The 24,623-nt window shown below is 42.7% G+C and overlaps 1 protein-coding gene across 5 annotated transcripts in view; it reads left to right on the top strand.

Annotated features, from left to right (window-relative positions):
* ZNF423 (zinc finger protein 423) overlaps positions 1-24,623 on the top strand; it is a 291,743-nt gene that overhangs the window by 147,184 nt on the left and 119,936 nt on the right. For all 5 annotated transcript variants that reach the window (XM_077288235.1, XM_077288238.1, XM_077288239.1 and 2 more), the window contains 2 exons: positions 5,316-8,539; positions 12,759-12,843. In XM_077288235.1, coding sequence (XP_077144350.1) covers positions 5,316-8,539; positions 12,759-12,843 — 3,309 coding nt within the window. The remainder of the gene's footprint in view (positions 1-5,315; positions 8,540-12,758; positions 12,844-24,623) is intronic.

The following is a 24,623-nucleotide window of genomic DNA, read 5'->3' on the forward strand; positions in this document are numbered from 1 at the left end:
CATTTTTGCTGACGGAACATTGATCAACAATTTTTGCCGCAGTTTACGACAAAAATCAACTCCAAATAATTGGTCAATTCTCTGCACAGGTCCCTCCTGCACCGCCAGATTTCTAGCCCAAAATGGAAGCCTGATAGAGCCATCTGCATTCAGACCAGTGGGGCTCGCTGGTGACCGGCCGCCTTCAGTAGTGTTTGGGGAAAGTCGACATTCAGGAGATGTAAATGCCTCTGTTTTTTTTTTTTTTTCTCACAGCTCCTTTGTGGAAGTCAAACACATGGCTAAATATACGGATCACCCTAAAATTTCCCGGGAAATTGGCGGAATTCTTATCGATTCACAGAGCACGGCCAAACATCACTGCATGAATTAGCAAGCAGCTGTTTCTAATTTGACTCTAGAACGGTACACAGAGGAACTTGCTTTAGTGCGCGATCCTTTCATTTATAATGAATTTTAATCACCGCTACAGGTGAGAAAAATGTAGAAACAAGCTTGTATCTTGTGCAAGAAACAAAGGCAAGCCAGATGCTAACAGATTTACAGCCTGTGATAAAAGGAATGTTTTGGTACAGTTTACATGTAATTAGGCTGCAGCTGTTTGCGCTCCCCAGCCCGTGAAAAAGAAGCCGCTTATAGGATCTCGCTGCCTGTTTTCCAAAGGGAGTCAAGAAAAACAGTGATCCAACCCTCGAACCATTTATAGCGTATTCCTGAGGCTGACATAACTTTTTTTTCCTTCCCTGCCGCTTGTAAGACAGTCAGCGAAACCGTGATCCTATTCCTGGACAGTGTTGGAAAAGAATCGGGACTTCCTACTGTCTGTTTTTTTTTTTCTGGAAAGTTTGGTCTAATATCAATAAAATGCATCTTACATATTTCAGATTTAAAGACTAATTCCACCAGAAACAGCGCCATTTCTGCTCACTGGCTGCTTGTGGTATTGCAGCTTGGCTCACTTCCATGGTGAATGGGGCATTAGATCTCTTACCAGCTTTCTAGCTGGAAATTGCAGATGTCCGTGATTTCTTATGTCCCTGAGGGAACCTGACACATTGCATATCGAGTCCTATCTGTGGGCGACATAAGGAAAGCCGAGCAGAATGATATATAGTGTGTATATTTGTGTTTTTTGCATGTGATCCTACTTTAATAGCCTTTCATGTATGTCCGCAAAGAGCCATAGCTGTCAATCACAAAGTAGGACCACCTACTCGACTCTTAAGCATACCCACAAGCATAAATTTAACTGATATATGATAGATAAGTACAGTTGTGTGAAAGTGTTTGCCCCCTTCCTGATTTCTAATTCTTTTGCATGTTTGTCACACTTAAATGTTTCAGATCACCAAATAAATTTAAATATTAGACAAAGATAACACAAGTAATCACAAAATGCAGTTTTTAAATGAAGGCCTTTATTATTTAGGGAAAAAGAAATCCAAACCTACAGGGCCCTGTGTGAAAAAGTGATTGTTCCCATGAATAAAAGTTGATTTTAATCAATAGATCTTGGAATAATAATAATTTACACAATTGGATGTGTTTAAATAAAATGTTCCTGTGCTGAGATACCGTAATCTTATAAATGTGCCCCTGCTGTGTACTGTCGAATGGTCGTGTCTGACCGTGCAGGAACATGGTCTGATCATACCACATGTCCTGAGGAGGGGAGGAAGCAAAAGAGAATACAGACATTACAGCATTGGGCCACAGCTAATTCTTTGTGAGGTAAAAGATTTCCTAAAGAATGTTTTACTTTAAAGAAATAATAATTTGCAATCCCATGCTGTAATGCCAGCACACATCCCCCCAGCCCAGGAGCCGTGGTATGATCAGACCATGTTCCTGTACGACCAGACACAGCCATTACACAGTACACAGCAGGGGAACATTTATAAGGTTATCTCAGCACAGGAACATTTTATTTATACACATCCAATTATGGGAGTCATTATTATTTCAAAGATCTATTGATTAAAATGAACTTTTGTTCATGGGAAAAACCCTTAAACTCTGGTTTATTCCATCTTTGGGAAGCGGAGTTCAAATACTCTAGCCACACGAAGGTCTGATTATTGTCACACCTGTTCTCAGTCAAGAAATCGCTTAAATAGGACCTGCCTGACAAAGTGAAGTAGACCAAAATATCCTCAAAGGCTAGACATCATGCTGTGATCCAAGGAATTTTTGGAACAAATGAGAAACAAACTAATTGAGATCTATCAGTCTGGAAAAGGTTATAAAGCCATGTCTAAAACTTTGGGACTCCAGCGAACCACAATGAGAGCCATTATCCACAAATGCAAAAACATGGGACAGTGGTGGTGACCCTTCCCAGAAGTGACCGGCTGACCAAAATTACTCCAAGTGCACAGCGATAACTCATCCAAGAAGCCATAAAAGACCTCACAACAGCATCCAAAGAACTGCAAGCCAGACTTGCCTCATGTAAGGTCAGTGTTCATGATTCCATCTTAGGAAAGAGAGGAGGTAAAAATGCCCTGTGTGAGTTCCAAAAAGAAAACATCTGTTGAGTAATAAGAACATAAAGGCTCGTCTCAGTTTTGACAGAAAACATGTTGATAATCCCCAAGATTTTTGGGTGGACTGACGAGACAAAGGTTGAACTTTTTGGTAGGTGTATGTCCCATTACATCTGGCATAGAAGTAGCATTTCAGAAACGGAATTTCATACCAACAGTAAAATATGATGGTGGTAGTGTCATGGTCTGGGGCTGTTTTGCTGCTTCAGGACCTAGACTTGCTGTTGTAAATGAAACTATGAATTCTGCTGTTTACCAGAATATCCTGAAGGAGAATGTTCGGCCATCTGTTCGTGACCTCAAGCTGAAGCGCAGTTGGGTTATGCAAATTAAGACTTTAAAGGGTCCTAGTCCAAGTCCTGACCTTAATCTGATTGCGATGCTGTGGCATGACCTTAAAAAGGTGGTTCATGCTCTGAATTCCTCCAATGTGGCTGAATTACAACAATTCTGCAAAGATGAGTGGGCCAAAATTCCTCCTGAGGGTCTTAAAAAAAATGTAATGCCAGTTATTGCAAACACTTGATTGCAGTTGTTGCTGCTAAGGATGGCAAAACCACTTATTAGGTTTAGGGGGCAATCACTTAATCAGTTAGTTTATGTTTTAAGGAGGAGGGCAATCACTTTTTCACACAGGACCCTGTAGGTTTGGATTTCTTTTCCCTTAATAGTAAAGACCTTATTTTAAAAACGGCATTTTGTGTTTACTTGTGTTCTCTTTGTGTGTGAAATAATAGGAAATCCGTAATGGGGCAAACACTTTTTAACACAACTATATATGTACTCATACTCCCAATCATATAAGTTTAACTAATATATATTTAGTTTTTTGGGTATGCTAAGGCGTCCATTAGGCTGTCCTACTTAGTGATTGAGAGCTATACCTGTATGCAGTCATAGATTGCAGGCTATCATTCATAAAGTTGGACCGCCCACTGGACACCCTTGCATGGTTGGACCACCTACTGGACGCCCTTGCATGGTTGGACCACCTACTGGACGCCCTTGCATGGTTGGACCGCCTTCTGGACTTCCTTGCATGGATGGACCACCTACTGGACTCTCTTGCATGTAAAGAGCTGGGATATAAATGAGTAAATTACAAATTATACTGATCTTTTTCTATAAAACTATATATCAATCTGCTTAGCTCCTCCTGATCTACAAAATACCACCTGCAGATCATACACTATGTTCCATGTGACCGGTTCCCTTTAAGAATTGATTGTTCTTCCATGAACGTCCTCATTTTGTCTATAGTTATGTTCCAATATATGAGTAGTAGTTGTAGGAATGGGCTATATAGAAGTGATCCAGATTTTAAGGTTGAAGCCAGAAACAGCGTGACTTTTTCCACCTTAGCCCCCACTACGTGCTCCGTCGATGTGTGTGTATGGGACCCAGCTGGCCTGACGGAGCCCAGCTCTGCCTTTTCATGTATCTCATCCAGCAGACACCCGGGATTTCTCTGTGCAGCTGACTCCTTCCTGTTTTTTCACACTCCGGGGAGTCTCTTCCTCTCTCTTTGGGGCTAGATGTCCTTGAAAGCTTGTGTATGCAGTTGAAACAGGATTTATAAAATCTTGAAAAAACGTAGATGGAAATTTGCCATTTGAAAAGCTCAAAATGCTAAAAAGTACATTTTAGTCTGGAAATAGACCTAAAATGTTCTGTACAACATCAGTCCATTTAGTGTTTAGCTATGGAGGACATGATTATGGCTTGGGGGTGATGGTTCCGATATTGACCATTTTGTAGTGGGTCTCTATGAGGGGTTATGAATGTGGCATGGGACCCTGCAAATGCTTTATTTTCCTATTTCTAGTGAAACCTTTATACTTTAGTCTCTTTACCTCTCTGCAAACTAGCCATCACTTCACGGATCAGGTGTTAAATTTCAATATGTCTGATAGTTTTTAGGAGAGTTGGAGGCCCCCATACAATTAGATGTTCAGACATTTCCGGTATCTTTTCTCTGTGTGGTGGCCTTTAGCTTGGCTTCACCCATCTAACATTCATGGCTTGAGTATGGACAAGACGTGGGTCTCCTGACCCAACAGTTTTCTAGGCATATGAGGCTGTTCAGTTCGGGTCAGGAGACTCGCAGATGGTCGGTGCATGGCAGTCCATTTTCAGACCATGAATGTCAATGTGTTCATCCAACCTAATATTGGTTTAAATGCTTCCAATGGTCAATGTCTCGTAAAAAAGCAAGAATTAAGGTTTTATAAATAGTCTGATTGTTGGGCTTAGGGTAAATAATGTATAATTGGACCTAACGTTTTGCTTTTTGATATTTGGCCAAATCTGGGCTCTCAGCTAAGAGATAGGAGAGAACTAGAGGTGCACCTGCATATAGTGAGGACGGTATTTCAGAATCCATCATGTTCCCAGGATATTTGGATCCAGTTTCCCCTACAGAAGGGAAACGCTATGATAGCTGGCAACCTAATACAAAAAACGTTCCAGTGCAACCATTAAGCAGTCTGTCCTCTCATCATATGTTTGTGCAATTTTCTATTTCAAAGAAATCACAGCAGTCATTACATGCAGAGCTAAACTTGAGGGTTATATTGTGAAAATTGTTTTTCTGCTATGTTTCCTATTTTTTTAGTCTTGGCCTTTTACGCTTTGTCTTTGTAGAATTATTTGTTAACTGTTAGAAGATGTAGATTGGTAGAAGCCCTAGGTTCTGCTAAAGAGCTGTGGCCTTATTTCACAGATGCACTGGGAATTGTTTTTAATCTCCTTTCTGCTTTCCCATTACAGATGGTGATGACGACCCACAATTCTCCTGGGTGGCTTCATCTCCCTCAAGCAAAGACGTTGCATCACCCACTCAGATGATAGGGGATGGGTGTGATCTCGGCATAGGAGAAGAGGAAGGGGGATCTGGGTTGCCGTATCCCTGCCAGTTTTGTGACAAGTCTTTCAGTCGCCTGAGCTACCTGAAAAGGCACGAACAGATCCACAGCGACAAACTTCCCTTTAAATGCACGTACTGCAGTCGTCTATTTAAGCACAAGAGAAGTAGGGATCGCCACATCAAACTCCACACCGGGGATAAAAAGTATCACTGCCACGAATGTGAAGCAGCCTTCTCTCGGAGTGACCACCTTAAAATTCATCTGAAAACGCACAGCTCCAGCAAACCTTTCAAGTGTACGGTGTGCAAGCGAGGATTTTCCTCCACCAGTTCTCTGCAGAGTCACATGCAGGCCCACAAGAAAAACAAGGAACATTTGGCCAAGACGGACAAAGATATGAAAAAAGACGACTTCATGTGCGATTATTGCGAGGAGACCTTTAGCCAGACTGACGAACTGGAGAAGCACGTGATGACGAGACATCCCCAGCTCTCGGAGAAAGCAGACCTGCAATGTATTCATTGCCCTGAAGTATTTGCGGATGAAACCACTCTGCTCACCCACATCGATCAAGTCCATGCCAACAAAAAACATAAGTGCCCCATGTGTCCAGAGCAGTTTTCCTCCGTTGAAGAAGTCTACTGTCACTTAGATAGTCACAGACAGCCAGACTCAAGCAATCACAGCATTAGTCCCGATCCAGTCCGATGCAGCGTAGAATCGATGAGCAGTGCCACCCCCGACTCCAGTGCATCGGTAGAACGAGGGTCTACTCCCGACTCCACCCTCAAGCCATTAAGATTGCATAAGAAAACGTTATCGGTGGACAGAGAGGATGGCCAAAATTGGCCCAAAATTACCTACAGTTGTCCTTATTGCACAAAAAGAGATTTCAACAGTTTGGCTGTCTTGGAAATCCACTTAAAAACTATTCACGTTGACAAACCGCAACAAAGTCACACCTGTCAAATCTGTTTGGATTCGTTGCCCACCCTGTATAATCTTAATGAGCATGTAAGAAAAGTCCATAAAAACCATGCATACCCCATGGTACAGTTCAGCAACATAACGGCCTTCCACTGTAACTATTGTCCAGAGATGTTTGCGGACATTAACAGCCTCCAGGAGCATATCCGGATCTCTCATTGTGGCCCGAATACTACTCCTCAAGAGGGCAATAATGCTTTTTTTTGTAACCAGTGTTCTATGGGGTTTCTAACAGAGTCCTCACTAACTGAACATATTCAGCAAACCCATTGTAACGTAGGGAGTTCAAAGCTCGAGTCCCCGGTTATCCAGCCGACGCAATCCTTCATGGAAGTGTACTCATGCCCGTATTGCACAAACTCCCCCATATTTGGATCTATATTGAAACTTACTAAGCATATTAAAGAAAATCACAAGAATATCCCACTGGCAAATAATAAAAAGTCAAAATCCGAGCAGAGTCCGGTATCTTCAGACGTTGAGGTTTCATCCCCTAAAAGGCAACGGTTGTGTCCAAGCCTAAATTCTATGTCCAATGGAGAGTATCCCTGTAACCAGTGCGATATGAAGTTTTCCAACTTTGACACGTTTCAGACTCATTTGAAGTCACACTTAGAGTTACTCCTAAGAAAGCAATCCTGCCCACAATGCAAAGAGGACTTTGACTCCCAAGACTCCCTCTTGCAGCACCTCACCGTTCACTACATGACCACGTCCACACATTACGTGTGCGAGAGCTGTGATAAGCAGTTCTCCTCTGTGGATGATCTGCAAAAGCACTTATTGGACATGCATACTTTTGTATTATATCATTGCACACTTTGCCAAGAAGTCTTTGATTCTAAGGTTTCCATCCAAGTGCATCTGGCGGTAAAACACAGCAACGAGAAGAAGATGTACCGTTGTACAGCATGTAACTGGGACTTTAGAAAAGAAGTAGACCTCCAACTTCATGTCAAGCATAGCCATTTGGGTAATCCAGCAAAATCACATAAGTGCATCTTCTGTGGAGAAACGTTCAGCACGGAAGTGGAGCTGCAGTGTCATATAACGACTCACAGTAAGAAGTACAATTGTAAGTTCTGCAGTAAGGCTTTCCATGCAATTATTCTCCTAGAGAAGCACCTGCGAGAAAAGCATTGCGTTTTTGACACCAATAATCAAAATGGCACTGCTAATGGAATGGTGCCAGCAAGCAAAAAGTCCGAGGCTGCTGAAGTCCCAAGTGTGTTGATGAAGAACCCAGAGATTTCCAACAGCCATGAAGCCAGTGAAGATGACGTGGATGCTTCTGAGCCAATGTATGGCTGTGACATCTGTGGTGCGGCGTACACCATGGAGGTCCTACTCCAGAATCATCGTTTACGAGATCATAACATAAGACCGGGTGAAGACGATGGCTCGAGAAAGAAAGCGGAGTTCATCAAGGGCAGCCACAAGTGCAATATCTGCTCTAGAACTTTCTTCTCTGAGAATGGTCTACGAGAACATATGCAGACCCACAGGGGTCCCGCAAAGCATTACATGTGTCCCATTTGTGGAGAACGTTTCCCATCCCTATTAACACTAACTGAACATAAAGTTACTCACAGCAAAAGCTTGGACACCGGGACCTGCAGGATCTGTAAAATGCCTCTTCAGAGCGAGGAAGAGTTCATTGAGCACTGTCAGATGCATCCAGACCTCAGAAATTCCTTAACTGGATTTCGCTGTGTGGTCTGTATGCAGACTGTCACATCTACCCTCGAACTTAAAATTCATGGAACATTCCATATGCAAAAGCTGACCGGAAGCTCCGCTGCCTCTTCCCCTAATGGGCAAACCTTTCAGAAGATGTATAAATGTGCCCTGTGCTTAAAAGAGTTCCGAAACAAGCAGGACCTTATAAAGTTAGATGTTAATGGCTTACCCTACGGACTGTGTGCTAGCTGCTTAAACAGGACCACCAATGGACAACCCTCTAACCCAACCTCGCAAGATGTCTCTGAGCGGCTATGTGCCAGTCTACGATGCCCTGAGTGCAGTGTCAAGTTTGAGAGCGCAGAGGACTTGGAAAGTCATATCCAGATTGACCATAGAGACTTGGCACTTGATGCTAGTGGCCAAAGAAAAGTGGCGCAAACATCTCCACTCCCCAGAGTAAGTGAACGTTTCATGTGGCTTTGTCTTCAAATATCTTTTTGAGTAGTAACAATGATGAATGATGCATAAAGTTTTTACAGTTTTTAGTTGCTTCCAGTCTTATGGCAAAAAGTGAACAATTAGGTGTTCCTTGTTCAATAGGAGGTACCAGCAATGGACCAATGTCTTTCCCCTTTACATTGAGGTTGTCCATTATATCATTATTTTCTATTTAGCTGGAAATGGTACAATAAGCCACTGACTGATATATAGTTATTACAGCTTCAGCGCCATGGTCCTCTTCTAAGAAATGCTGCCAACTTATTAAATACAACCTTCTCCTGAGTGTGTAGGGTGCTCTGAACTTTCTCCATGGCCTAGAACCAGACCTGTCCATCACCGTTATTCATTGTGCCTGGCATAGGGAACTAGCGCATTCGCAGTGTTTTGCACGGTGTTATCGAGCAGTTCCTTCTGTTGGATGGATCTGGTTTTCTACTCTGTCAGGGGCCTTTTTGAAGACCCGAGCAGAATGTACTAACGAAGGGGAGAGTTATTGTCCTGATGGGTAAATCATCAAGGCAACATTCCACTGTTGGAGGGCACAGAGCATTCTAGCACTAGAATTTGCCAGCTTTATCTCTACAAATGCCGATAATCTGTTGAGTGAGCATTCATAAAAATGATTCCCAGGCTCCTCTATCCAATATACTGCTATAATTTGAGGCTAGTATACACTGACCACATGTAACATCAGAGGATTGATCAGAGAAAAATTAGAAAATGTATTCTTAACTTTTGTCTCTATACCTCTGCGAGAAAATTAGTAGTCAACGTAATTCAATAATTGTCAATTGCCATGCCCTGGTTAATAGGATCCCTTATGCCCACGGTTAAATGTGAATTTTAAAATCTAACAAATGAAAATAATTCAATATTAATATATGCATAAAAGAGACAAATTATTGAAATGGTTTTGTTCTGGACCATTATTTCCAGTTCACTTTATTAGGAGAACTTTTGAATTGATGAACCTGAAGATTGTGTTTTCTGTAAGTTGATTCCAGAAATATTTGGACAGTGACCAGATCGGTAAAGTTTAATTAATACTGAAGCAATAACACGAAGCTATGATTGAACTGTATAGGAAATACATCAGTTTATTTTTTACATAGTCCCTCCATTTTCACAGGATTAAAATTAATTAATTGGACAACTGACTAATAAACCGTTTCATGGTTTGATGTGCCTGTTGCCTCCTTACATCATTATAATTTCCTCACGGAATAAGGAAATAAAAGGTCTGGGTTGATTCTAAAAAAACAAACAAAAAAAACCAACCCATACATATTAGGGTAAGGTTGGCTGAACTTGCTGACATCAGTGGGATCAGCTTAGAGTTGAGAGGCCAAATATTCATTACGGTAAAGTTGGACGTACATGCTGACATCGTTGGTATCAGCTGGGAGTTGGGAGGCCCCCAAAGACATTACGGTAAAGTTGCCTGGACCCACTGACATCACCAGGATCAGCTGAGAGCCCAAATAGACATTACGGTAAAGTTGGCCGGACCCACTGACATCACCAGGACCAGCTGAGGGGCCAAATAGACGTTACGGTAAAGTTGGATGGACCCACTGACATCACCAGGATCAGCTGAGGTGCCAAATAGACATTACAGTAAAGTTGGCCAGACCCCCTGACATCACCAGGATCAGCTGAGGGGCCAAATAGACGTTACGGTAAAGATTGCCGAACCCACTGACATCACCAGGATCAGTTGAGAGCCCAAATAGACATTACGGTAAAGTTGGCCGGACCAACTGACATTAGCGGGATCAGCTGATAGTTAGGAGGCCTTGATTCACATCAGTCTCTCGCCCAATAGGTGATGTCAGGGAAGAGACTGATTTAATCGGTTGTATTTCCCAAACGGCTGATACTTTTGTACACTGTAAGGAGTCTGTCGGGAACTCTCAGCCAACAGCTAGCTCATGTGTACGGGGGGCTTCATGTGTTGAATTTGCAGTTCGTAGCAGATCATGGATACTTTCGGTATATGGTCCAAAGAGTAAAAGAGGACATCATTAAGGGGGAAAAATAGAAGCAAAAAAAAACATAGCTAAGAGCTAGCAAGTACTTTAGGAGTGGCCAAATCAAAATTTTAGTACATTCTGAAAAAGAAGTCATGCACGGGAAAAATGACCAAAACTAAAACTGCCTGGGAACTTTGGAAGGTAACTAGATAATCACGGAATTTTTTCGTTGAGAAAAACCCTTCACAACATTTAGCCAAGTCAAAATCCTTCCAGAGTGGCTGTTAGTAAAAGCCTACGATCAAGAAGAGGATTTATACATCTCGGCATACAAACCACTGAAAACATGTACTGACAATGGTGCGTTCTGGACCTCAGGCTGGTGTTGACTACATGGAAATTGCATCCATGTATTACAAATAAGGACTATACTTGTGTGTCCAGTTACTTTTGAGTTTGTGAAAATAGTGGGACTGTGTACAAAATCAACACTGATCGCCAGTCCACAGGATAGATGCTAAATCTATGATTGGGGCGGTCTGGATAGTGGGGTCTCTGTTGATGAGAAGAGGTGACCCAAAGTCCACTGTGTGAATGGGGCAATAATGATCATGTGCGACCACTGTCAATGGACTGATCTTGTGATCGTTGGGCTTCTCGGCAATCCTACATTGGTTTATTTTATATGTTTTTTTGGACCACTCCTATTAATGTAAACCTGATTTACACTTCAATCCTTTTTGATGGCTTTGTTTCAAATCCATTGTATTGATGAACAGAGACTAAATTATCAAAATTGTGTCCTCGTCCAAATTCTTCACGACCCAACTGTAAAATATTTGTGGTCCTCCAATCTCCATCAACCAATACTATGATGGCTGTCCATAATCCTTAGGTCTCATGTTCATGGCTGAGTCTGAATAGGGCACTTACAGCCTATTATTGGACCTTTCTGATGCCTTTCATTACATAGTGAGGTATTGGATCCCATAGAAATCCTCTAATTTTGGCATGTTTCTTGGGACTTCACTGACTTTAGGGGAGAATCTCCAACTTACGACAGTGTCTACTGCTGTGTGCATCAGCCCTAGTAATAACATTTCATGCAATGCTCAAAATTTTAATTTTTCCCCACATTTTAGTATAGGGATTCAGTCCCTGGTTTTCCATCTAAAGATGGTCATACATGGTGTATGTGACCCCCATACACATAAGCGCTTTGCTTGGTTTAAGCGTTCATATATATTTCCCAAGAAGAGAGAGGAGAAAGTTTCTGCCAGACATCTCTGGCTGCAGATCCTCTGAAATTAAAAGAATTGGCCTTTGAAATCTCAATTACCCGATCTTTCTCGGTCCCAACATCATGTGTCTGGGAAGACCTATTGTTTAAATCAGGTTTATTTATTTATTTTTTTATAAAATGTATTATTTCAAACTTTTTCACAATTATTTTTTTTAATATCGCAACTTGTATTAAAAATTAAAATAAATCTTGCAGTTTTTCCATTGTCCCATGGGGCTATTTTACACTCACACTTCCTGTCCTTTTCAGGAAATGTACATGCACATTAGCAGCAACAGCTGACCCTATTTTTCGATTAAAGCATCTAATGAGCATGTACAGAGGTGATTGTAAAAGCAGCAGGGTCAGCTGTGATATTAACTTTTGAGATTGGTGGATCTTGTATCATCACATGTGTGATCTGTCACTGTAATCATTGCTATGATAATGAGCGTGCTGAAAACTCTTCCTGAAAGGGTAGAAGTCTAAAATAGCCTCGGTGGCCATTTGTCTCCTTTTTAATTCAGATTGTGATGTGAAAACAAAATTGCCAAATTATTTTTAAAAATTACGTTTCACACAAGCCTTCGTCAATATTTAATATATTAAAAATAAGTGTACCGATTCTATTTGTATATCTATATATCTCTCCATCAAAAACCATTGTTTTCCTGTTCACAGCAATAATTATGCAACGGTTAGAAGTCCATGGTGGCGCTAGGTCAGGTCTTCCCAGTACAGGGTCCTATGTGACTAGCTTGGTAATGTTGCGATCAGTTATTCCCTAGATATATAGCCAAAACAAAGACCCCACAGTGACATATTAAAGAGAATAACTTGCTCCATTTTAATCTCCAGTTTTTGTTTTTACCTGTCTGTGCATAATCGTTTCTTCTTTTTTTTCCCCCGCACCTAACAGAAAAAGACTTATCAATGCATCAAATGCCAGATGACCTTTGAGAACGAAAGAGAAATCCAGATTCACGTTGCCAACCACATGATTGGTAAGATTTACTTTTTTTTTTATTTTATTTTATTTTTTTTTTATTTTGCAAATATCTCCCTCTGTTTAATACAATTAAGGCTACGTTCACATTTGCGGTCCTCGCCGCAGCGGCGCCGCATGCATCATGCGCCCCTATATTTAACATGGGGGCGCATGTACATGCGGTGCACTTGCGTTTGGCGCTGCATGCGTCCCTGCGGCGCCCGCGTCGGGGCGCAGAGGACGCAGCAAGTTGCATTTTTGCTGCGTCCGAAATCAATGAAAAAAAGGACGCATGCGGCGCAAAACGCAGCGTTGTGCATGCGTTTTGCCGCGTTTTTGTTTGCGTTGTGCGCTGCGGCGCCGACGCTGCGGCGCACAACGCAAATGTGAACGTAACCTTAGTTCATTGCAACCTAGGAAAAGGTGAATATTAAGAAATAGATTTTTTTTCCTTTTTAAGCAAATGTTAAAAGTACCTGTCGTTCGTTAACAATTTGCAAGCAATTATCCGTCCGTTTGTGTGTGTCATGACATTTGACTGCATTTCTGAATGGCAGGATGTATCTACAGGCCGTGCTCGGGCAGATGATGGGTGCTGTTTTGCATCCTGGACAATGTCATCTTGTTGGGTATATTTTGTGTTTCTGAATTTTGGCTGTAAATTTGAGACCATGCTCGAAGATCTGCATCTAGTATTGTGAATTACATCTCCGAGGTTGTGCTAATATTACCCTGATCTTGTGTTTGTAGCTTTAAAGGGGTGGCTACTTTTGTAATTTAATAAATGTGTTGTGGGAGTGATTTTTGTGCCATCTTCTAATATGTAAGTATTATAGGATCTCCTCTTGGGGTCCAAGGGGTAACATTTTTCATTCTGGAGAGTGACAAGCCAAGACTGGCATGTCAGAGTGAGGAGACTTATAAGCCATGCATGCTCCTCTGGGAAATGAAATATGCTAATTGCCTCTTCAGAGAATAAGAGGATTAGAGCTCTAGCACCACCTATTAGAAGTAGCAATCCTAAAAGCTAATATTGACTCTATTAACGAGCCTTGCAATATGATTTTTATTAAAAGCCAAGCCAGAACCTCATTTTGCAGACACGGCGTTTTGGATGTTGCCTCTCATCAGTGCAAGGTAGGAGAACTGATTTGGCTAGGTGAGAGGCTCTTGACTGAGGTCTAAGGGGTAACATTTCTCCTTCTGGAGAGTAGGAGAGTGCCAAGCTGAGGATCGCTGCTTCCAATAGGTGGCGCTGGAGTTCTAGTCCTCTTAAAGAGGCAATTTGCATATTTAATTTCTCACAGCAGCATGCATGGCTTATAAGTCTCCTCACTCAAGACAGGTTTAGCTTGTCACTCTCCACAAGGAGAAACGTTACCCCTTAGATTCCAGTCCAGATCATCTCACCTAGCTAAATCCGATCTCATACTTTGCACAGATGAGGGGCAACACCCTGAAACACTGTATCTGCAAATTAAAGGACTGGTTTGGCTTTTATCTCAAGTCCTATTGCAAGGCTCGTTAAAGAGTCGATATTGACTTTTCGGTTTGCTGCTTGTGGTAGGTGGTGCTAGAGTTCTAGTCCTCTTAGTTTCTGAAGGGACATTTTGCATATGTAGGTTTCGCTTCTTGTAGCTGATAGTGCAGCTCTTCTGTCCACAATATGGCTGCTGGCGCAGGAGCATGTGACCAGCCCTGTCCATCAGACTCGTCCAATTGGGAAACCCTGCACATGAAACAGCTGTTTTTCCATTGGAGGAGACTGATGGACAGGTCTGGTCACATGCTCTTGCACCAGCGGCCTGTGAGAAAGCTGCATTAACCAGTCCAGGTGGAGAACCAGTATACTTATATATTAGTATGCGCCGCAGCATCACATCCCCTCTCCTCGGAGAGACCGTTAGCAGAAGATAGGCTCTTAAACCTTGTGTTGATCCCTTCTTCAGCCATTCCTTATTGAGCTTATCCCCCCTTATTTCACTGACTGCTGGAAGTCGCAAAACCCAGATTGTAACTGATCAAAACTTTTGACATATGTGGTGCATATATTTTTTTATATAACGCCCTGAAATAAACTGAATTCTGCTTCCTGGAAGTCATGACTCCCCTGCATATTAAAATATTTAACACTAAAGGGAATTTGTTAGTAAAATCACCCCCACATACCAGATATCTGTGCATGAAGGTCTTTCAAAGATAAATCCATTGAAACCTTTTATATCATTTATCTGTTGCTGCAATCCTCAGAAATCAGCATTTTAATTTGTATACAAATGAGGCTTTAAGATCTCTGGATGTGACAGAGCACTTCACGAGTCTCTCCCTCCTGAGGTTGTTTCCCTGCCAGCACCAGGCTCTTTAGCTTGATAGCTCCGTGTCCGATTTCACTGCCAGACGTTACACAGACTGTAAGGTATCAATCAAGCTAAAGAGGCTGGTGCTTGGTGTGGAAGCAACCAAAGAAGGCAGAGGCTCCGGAAGTGCTTTGTCACACCGACAGCACTTGCTGTCTCATTTGTATATAAATTACAATGTTAATTACTTGGGAGTGCAGCAACAGTTAAAATATATAAAGGTGTCTATGGATTGACATTTCAAGGACCTGCATTCTTATATATGTGGCTTAATAGATGCAATTAAGGAAAATTGGGGAGGTTTTTGGAGAGCTGGTGCCGATTTCTAGTAACCAATTCTAATATTTCTGATGATAAAAATAAAACATATCTGATAAAAGCACAAAATGCACTAATATGATGAAATGTAGGATCATTTATTCGGATGCAATGGTAGCGAAATAGTTAACGTGTCCTGTAGATTTGCCAATCTTGGGTAGAAGTTGAATTTTGCTGTGACTTCTCTGTGTCCTATCCGGCAGAAGATATCTGTAATGACTTGGTGGTAGTGCAGGGGTCTCTCATCTCGGTGCCTGTTTAAGTGGTGATATTGAGTCTCTTCCAGCGCCAAGCTGGCTGCGCCCAGGGTTTGTTCCCCTGCAGAACGTGGCGAGGCAATTCTGCACTTGCTCTTCTTGCAGCAGCCGGCAGATAGCAACAAGGGCTTTTGGGACCTTAAAAAAGGGAAGCCAAATTATATTGATAATAAAGTTGAGACCATTTGTGAAAAGGTCTGCCACCTCAAGGGTCTTTGCGGGAGAAGAAAACACTGCATTTGCATTTTCCATTTCCATATACCGACTGCAAAAAAAAAAGGCCTTTACTCAATTAAGACTTGCTGCTTTTGGGAGGCATATAACAATTTTATAAAATATTTACAAGGCCATTTGCATTCTCCATGTAAAACGTATTTATTATCATGGTTGTTGGTGAAGACCTTTGATAGAGGACGTGAGAAAAGTACATTAAGATTACTTTCTAATACTTGTAACTTTGGAGCACCGTGGCCAACATATAAGATCCATGTCCGATCCTATTTTTTCTCATTGGCACAGGAGTTGTATGTGTTTGTCTACCAGCTTGACCTATTGGATGCTGGAAATGATCTGTCCAAAAATAACCAGGAAAGGATCTAAAAATTACCCAATATTTTGTCAGATCTTGTGATCATATTTATGGAAACCTGACAAATGCTTCTGAGATGGAATTTTCTTCTGCATCCTAGTGCAGCTATGTTATCCAGATCTTGGGAGAATAGGCTTACAGGTCTCAGGAAAGTATGCCATAGGTGGCTGTAGATGATGGAGAGACATCTATATGTATATATCTTGCTTAACATGTCAATTTTTCAGAAACCGCAACTCCTCTCTCTACATTTTGTCCTTTTGATGGCTCTAAGCTACAAATCGGCACACAGCCGGTGGAGAGTTCCGGTGCTCTTTTTTGTAAGCGGCCATTTTTTTTCTAATTTGTACAACTTGGGACCTCTCTCTGAGCCAGAAAATAGAGATCCTATAAGGCCAGGGTCTACACTCGGCTGATTTTTCAACAGTAGTCTGTTTGCAGATTTCAACCTCTGGAATGCCCACTCAAACTGCAATAAGCTTCATGTGATTCACAACATTTTTCTCTCTTGCAATCTTGCTTTCCTCGGCCTCACAGAAACATGGCTAACACCCTCTGACACCGCCTCTCCTGCTGCGCTGTGTTACGGAGGCCTCCACTTCACCCACACCCCTCGCCTCGGCAACAGACATGGTGGAGGAGTGGGTCTTCTCCTTTCTTTAAACTGCACCTTTAACACAATCCCACCTCTTCCCTCCCTTATCCTCCCCTCTTTTGAAGTCCACTCTGTTCGCATCTACTCTCCCTCCAACCTCCAAGTGGCCGTCATATACCGACCTCCAGGCCCGGCCACTGCCTTTATTGACCAATTCTCCACCTGGCTTCTTCACTTTCTCTCTGCTGACATTCCCACCATCATCATCGGTGACTTCAACATCCCCATTGATACCCTTCAGTCAACAGCCTCCAAACTTCTGTCCCTTACTTCATCCTTTAGACTTACTCAGTCCTCCGCAGCCACCCACACAGATGGACATACACTAGACCTAGTCTTCACCCGTCTCTGCTCTCTATCTAACTTCACCACCGCCCCTCTCCCTCTATCCGACCACCATCTGCTCACCTTCTTATCCCTGTCCTCCTCACCGGTCACCCATGTCCAGCAACATGCGCACCCCCGCAGAAATCTTGCACACCTAGACACCCACACACACTCTGACTCTATCCTACCACTGGCATCCATATCCTCACTCCATGACACAGACAGTGCCGCTGCTTTCTACAATGCCACTCTCGCATCAGCTATTGACACGGTTGCCCCTCTCGTCCATGGCAGAGTGCGACATATCAATAGACAACTTTGGCACAATAACATCACTAAAAAGCTCCGGCAAGTGTCCAGGGTTGCAGAGCGGTGTTGGAAGAAAACACACTCGCAAGATGACTTCACTGCATTCAAACTGGTAACACTCGCTTTTAAATCTGCTCTCACCTCTGCTAAACAGGCCTACTTCACAACCCTCGTATCTTACCTATCCTACAACTCCAAACAGTTATTCAAAACCTTTAACTCCCTCCTCCGCCCCCCACTGCCCCCTCCAACCTCCCTCATCTCTGCTGAGGACTTTGCCACACACTTTCAAAATAAGATCGACGAGACAAGGCAAGTCTTCATTGTTCAACCACCACAACCCCTTTGTATACCAGACCAATGCCCAAACCCCATAACCTCCCTATCCAACATCACTGAACGGGGGCTTAATTGTCTCCTCTCCAAATCGCACCTCACCACCTGTGCGCTCGACCCCATCCCACCTCCCCCCCCCCCCCATCCTCACCACCACACTTATCCCATCCCTAACCCACCTCTTCAACATATCACTAACTTCTGGCACCTTCCCTTCTGCTTTCAAACATGCCACAATCACGCCTATCCTTAAAAAGCCAACCCTCGATCCAACTGCTATGTCCAGCTATCGCCCAATATCGCTGGTCCCATTCGCTTCCAAACTCCTGGAGCAGCATGTCCATCCTGAACTTTCCTCCCACCTCTCATCTAACTTGCTCTTTGACAATCTACAATCTGGTTTCCGCCCCCATCACTCAACTGAGACAGCCCTGATCAAAATCACTAACGACCTACTTACCGCCAAAGCTAACGGACAATACTCTGTACTCCTCCTTCTAGACCTGTCCTCTGCTTTCGACACAGTTGACCACTGCCTCCTACTACAGATCCTCTCCTCCTTTGGCATCAAAGACCTCGCCTTATCCTGGATCTCCTCGTACCTTTCCAACTGCACATTCAGTGTCTCCCACTCCCACACTACCTCCTCATCCCACCCTCTCTCTGTTGGAGTCCCCCAAGGCTCTGTTCTAGGACCCCTACTCTTCTCAATCTATACACTTGGCCTGGGACAACTCATAAAGTCCCCTGGACTCCAGTACCACCTCTAAGCTGATGACCCTCAGATCTACCTCTCTGGCCCAGACATCACCGCTCTGCTGTCCAGAATGCCAGAGTGTCTATCAGCCATATCCTCCTTCTTCTCTTCTCGCTTCCTCAAACTCAATGTGGACAAATCTGAACTCATCATCTTTCTTCCATCCCATAGATCTTCCTTACCTGACCCATCTATCGCAATCAACAACATCATGCTTTCCCCCGTACCGGAAGTCCGCTCCCTCGGAGAAACCTTTGACTCTGCCCTTTCCTTCAAACCGCACATCCAAGCTCTGTCCACCTCCTGTCGCCTCCAGCTCAAAAATATCTCCAGAATCCGTCCTTTCCTCAACCGTCAATCTACTAAATCTCTTTACTGGCTCCCATTCCCTCAGCGTATCCAGTTCAAATTACTAATACTGACCTACAAAGCCATCCATAACCTGTCTCCTCCATATATCTCTGAACTAATCTCCCGATATCTTCCCTCACGTAATCTCCGGTCCTCCCAAGACCTCCTTCTCTCCACACTTATTCGCTCCTCATCCAACCGCCTCCAAGACTTCTCCAGAATATCCCCCATCCTCTGGAATTCTCTGCCCCAACACGTCCGAATATCAACCACATTCGGATCCTTCAGACGGAACCTAAAAACCCATCTCTTCAGGAAAGCCTACAGTCTGCACTGACCCCGCTGCCTCCTCATTACTACCAGAGATACCGCCTCACCAACACCAGAGCTCCTGCAACCCTCAACCTATTGACTCTTTCCCCATAATCCTGTAGAATGTAAGCCCACAAGGGCAGGGTCCTCGCCCCTCTGTGTCAGTCTGTCATTGTTAGTTTGCTTACTGTTAGTGATATCTGTAACTTGTATGTAACCCATTCTCATGTACAGCACCATGCAATCAATGGTGCTATATAAATAAATAATAATAATAATAATAATAATAATAATAATAATATGGAAGTTGATAAAATCGGCAGTGAAATACGCAACAGAAGTTGATGTGCTCCACCACCCGCAGATCATTTTACGGGCCTGGTACTGTAAAACATCTAGTGTTGAGCAAAAAAGATTTTAGGGTGTCCTCGACCAGTCCAGTCCCCTGTGGCAGATGGATCAGGGTAGTCTTCACTTCTTTGGCCGGCATCCTGGGTGCATCATAGCCCCCTGCGCTGTCATGAAGTTGCCCAGTCACTCATGCAGTGATGCTCACGACCCCCAGGAAGAAGCTACGTTGCGAAACGCGCGTCGGGGTTCATTTCCACACGGCAGTCCTCCTATCAGCAGGTAGTTATATGATATCTAATGCTCTGCTCTACCATTTCTTTCTTGTCCCTTTATTATTGCGCATAGGCTTTTGCCTAGTAATGTACACTCAGTACTTGCACGTTATTTATATGTACTAACATACTGGCACTACAACTTGTAGTTAATTCTGCATTTGCACTGACACTTTATCAGTTTTCCACCCACCTTTGTGGTGTGGCTATGTACTTAGATCCTTTAATTCAATCCAGTATATATATGCGCTTTATATATTCTTTGTGGGACTGACCTACATGCCTCTACGAGCTGTGATATATTTTTGTGTATAGAATTTCTTTGACACAACTTGTGCTTATATCAACACGTGTTATTACAAATCCTGAGCCTGCTGTTGCATGGAGTTTTACCATATACTTAATATAACCTAAATCATCTTTCTATATATGTTTGGCTGTTTAACTTTTATGTGGACTGCTGTGGGGCCACTCTGCCTTGTTTTCACACCCTTGTTCTGTAAAAAATGTTTTTGCTATTTTTCTGGTTTTAATTGTCTTCAATAAAATATTGTATATTTTATTATTCTTTTGAGTGGTACTTCCCTTTTCTTTTGGCTATATGTGCTTGTGGCAGTACACCATATATAATTATTGGTCGAATTTATCTTGGTAAATTCATGCCATCAACTGGTGCGGGAGAGTCGCCATGCCATCAACTGTGCGGGATGGTCGCCATGGCATCAAGTGGTGCTGGAGAGTCGTTATGCCATGAACTGGTGCTGTGGGGTCGCCATGCTGTCAATGGATGTGGGAGGGTTGCCACAGCCTCATGAATTTTGATGGGAAGATGATTTTGGGTGCAGAAGTGAAGACTATCCTAGTCCGGCTGCCACAAAGGACAAGACTTGAAGGTGGATCAGGGTGGCTTGAATATTTTTTTCTCAACTTTCAAATACTTTCTGGATGAAGGGAGATGGATTTCAGCAATAGGCCTTTACCCACAAAATTTGGTGAGACCAAAATTGCAGTTGCACTTAAGTCCTGAACCTTTTATTACCCCGCGCATATATATGAGCACGTAGGAACACTGCAATTGTATTTCTTGGGCAATTTTCAGTTGTATATTTTATGTTAATTTCAGCCAGATTATTGCCCCCCTGCCAGTTTTACTAGAGACTTGCTGCGCTATGAATAATTTTTATCACTTCTGGCTCAGCCCCCTCACCCACCGTTCTTATTTAATAGATTTGGCACCTTTCTTTCTTTAAGATTTCCGTGGTACCTGCGTTCTGGAATCTTGAGAACAAATGAAACCTTACAGCCAAAGTAACTCGCGGTGCGAATTAATGTAAAGTAGCAAGAATAATTACAAGGAAAGCAGCCCTCACAGATGTTTTTTTCTCCCTTCTAATGTAATAACTGTTTACCAAACTGTTTATTTTCTGCTGTTGATTAGGAATGAAATATTGTCGCTTTTTTCTGTGCAGAGTTTCCCACATTTCCTCCTGTTAATACTCCTTACATCCTTTCATTTAAGGGTATCAATTATGCCAGGCATTGTTTTGCAATCAATTTACCAAATGTGTTAGATTCGTATGATATAAATCCTAAACTATGCTCACGGTGCAACATGTTTTCTTGTTAAATCCTCCTGTGTATGTGGCAGATTGCTATGACTGCTCTATATTCTATAGGTATGGCGATATGTCTGGATATACCTAGTGTCCTACTTTGCATGAAATCTGAAATTTATCATTTTTCCTTTAGTCATCTTGCATTAGCTGACATGTATTTTACAGTATTAAAAAATTATCACTTTGGGTCGTACATTACAAAAAGTATAATTTTTCACTGGTATCTGATGATGAGCGAATGTGCTGGGATAAGGTGTTATCCGAGTGTCTCCGGCGTGCTCAAATAATATGTTCAAGTCCCCGTGGCTGCATGTCTCATGGCTGTTTGATAGCCGCAACTCATGCAAGGACTACCCAACAAACAGGCAATCCCCCCGTATGTGCCGTGGCTGTCTAATGGCGCGAGACATGCAGCCGCGACAACTCGAATATATTATCCGAGCATTCCGAAGACACTCAGATACCACCCGCGCATGCTCTAACACCTTATCCCGGCACGTTCACTCATCACTACTGAATAAGCGTTTTCCCTTTTGTCGATATGGCTCCTAGTTACTCAACATCCTGGTCTCCAATGCGTTGGAATTGTCCATCATGTCTTGTGCTGGCTTAGATGGAACTTCATCAATGACGTCACTTTTAAGATCCAGTTTGAACCACACTTTCACTGAACATGGGCCGATCTGCTATTGGTATACAACCGCAATATTCTCAGTACAACTGTATACAATGTGTGTGTATATGTTTATATAATATACATTATAAAATCAGAATAAAGTTTATTGTGCTTCATAAACTTTACAGCTCCAAAAATGACACAGCCCCTTTCTTTAGCACAACTAAATAACAAAACAGTACTTTTTTTCAGCGCAAATAAATAACCAACCAGTCCTCTCCCTGGGTAACACAAAGTAAATCAAACAGTCTCACCAACTTGGTATTACAGGAGCCTCTCAGGCTGCAGTACAAACAATCCGCCAGCACCGTCTTTCTCCATCCTCAGCGCACTACTACTATGACATGAGCTAGATCAGGTGTATATTTTTAGGCCAGTAAGACCTAGACTGGAGTATGGGAGCGACCTTTCCCACCCAGGCTCTTTTGGTCGCTCCTAAATCCCGAACCCAAACTCCAGTGAACAAAAATAACATCTAAATAACACATACCTGCCATTCAGGACCTTACCTCCTGCTCTCTTACAATTCGTATATAAAAGAATAATATATAATGTGTGTGTAAGTCCCAGTGAGATTATTATCCATATATTGCCTAACATACAGGCAATCCTTGCATGTGTTGCGGCTGTCGAACAGCCATGTGACATGCTGCCTCAGGGACTCGAATATATTTTTTGAACACGCCAAAGACACTTGGTTGGCACCCCAGCATGCTCTGATAACACCTCATCCATACATGTTTGCTCATCACTGGTAGAGAATCATTTTTTGGCCAACATCTATCTAAGCTGTTATATTCTTTTGATTTTTGTTTAAGAATTAGCAGCTGCCTTATGTCATTATAGAACTTTTTTGGTCTGCGGCAAGAGCCCTATTCACACTTGGCACTTTTTTTCCCCCACTTACGTCACCTGAAGCTATAAAATGATTTTTGATCATATGAGACTGAGACCTAAAAGTTGCAAATCTTGTTTTCTTGCAGTCTTCGCTGTTGCGGCAGCCCCCGCTGTTTCCATAACAGAAGCTTATGTCTCTATAGGTTATAAATCAGCGCTGATTTTCTTCTACAGCCGTTGAATAATTTGTGATCTGCTCACGAAGCATTGGAGTGAGATGTCACATTGTCTCCGCACAGATCTTCCTCCTCCAGATTTAGTGACACGCTGACATAGTAAACCGGACTTGGGTTGCTAGGTTTGTTTTCCTATACTCGCCTCTTTTTTTTTTCCCCCATTTCTCCTCATCACCGTATCATTATAATATTAACCCATAGTGTTGCAGTGAGATAAGCTATTTGCAAAAAAAAAAATCCAGCTGGCAGGAATATGACATGAAAAGCCGAACAAGCCTATGGAGGTTATTGACTTGGGAAGGCTTGTCATTGGAATCTGCAGCCTGATTACCCGCGGTGCACAGAGCAGGTATCGCTCATGCAGAGCGCTGCTACCTGCCCCATGCTGTCTGCCCAACATGCTTCAAAGCCTTTCCCTGAAAGACTGCTCGGAAAGGGGGGCTGGGGATGTAGTTCGGCTCCCTACGAGCTTTCTTCTAAGACGTCCAATGTGTGAGTAATTCGTGTTGGTAAATATGCAAGTCAGTCAGTGGGAGTCTGGAGGACGAGGGTTGGGATTAGTAACGGCAACGTTACCATCGGTGGCCTCCTCGGAGTGGGCACATTCTGCAACGCCACTAGCTCCTCCAGTCGATGTGTCACGTCCTCGCCAATCTACCACATTATTCTCATCTTTGTGTCTTAAAGGGAAAAAAAAACAATTTGAGGCATTTCACGCTTCTATAACGCTGAAATGTTGCTAATGATTTCTAATTCCCAATGCGGATATAAAAAAGCCCAATAATAAAGAGCAATTATTCAGATAGTACATTAACTCATTTGGTTGCAGAAAGGCCTGCGCTAAATTAGTGGCTTTATTGTAACAAATTACTTCGGCTTCTAAGATTTTATTTAATTTCTACTTTTTGAAAATAAATCCTAAAATATATTTTGTGTAAGGATTTTGTTATGTGGTTTTGCATCTCCTCGTAACATGTCTTAAGGCCCCCTATACACATTAGACTGACATCAGCCGGACCCGCCGGTGTTGATGTGTTTGACCGACAGTCTTATGTGTATGTGGGATTCCAACTGTCCCTTGATAGATGATGTTGGCTAAAATCCGATTTCGGACTTCCGATCTTTTTTCTCTCCAGGGGCCCTTTCATGCTGTGCTTGGTACCACGTTCAGTGGTCCCGTTGGGGTTTACATCTGCCCCCCCCCATACAAATCAGAATTCAGGCTTGTGCACTGACGGGG

The sequence above is a fragment of the Ranitomeya variabilis genome, chromosome 2, assembly GCF_051348905.1.
Source record: "Ranitomeya variabilis isolate aRanVar5 chromosome 2, aRanVar5.hap1, whole genome shotgun sequence".
NCBI classification, from domain to species: Eukaryota; Metazoa; Chordata; class Amphibia; order Anura; family Dendrobatidae; genus Ranitomeya; species Ranitomeya variabilis.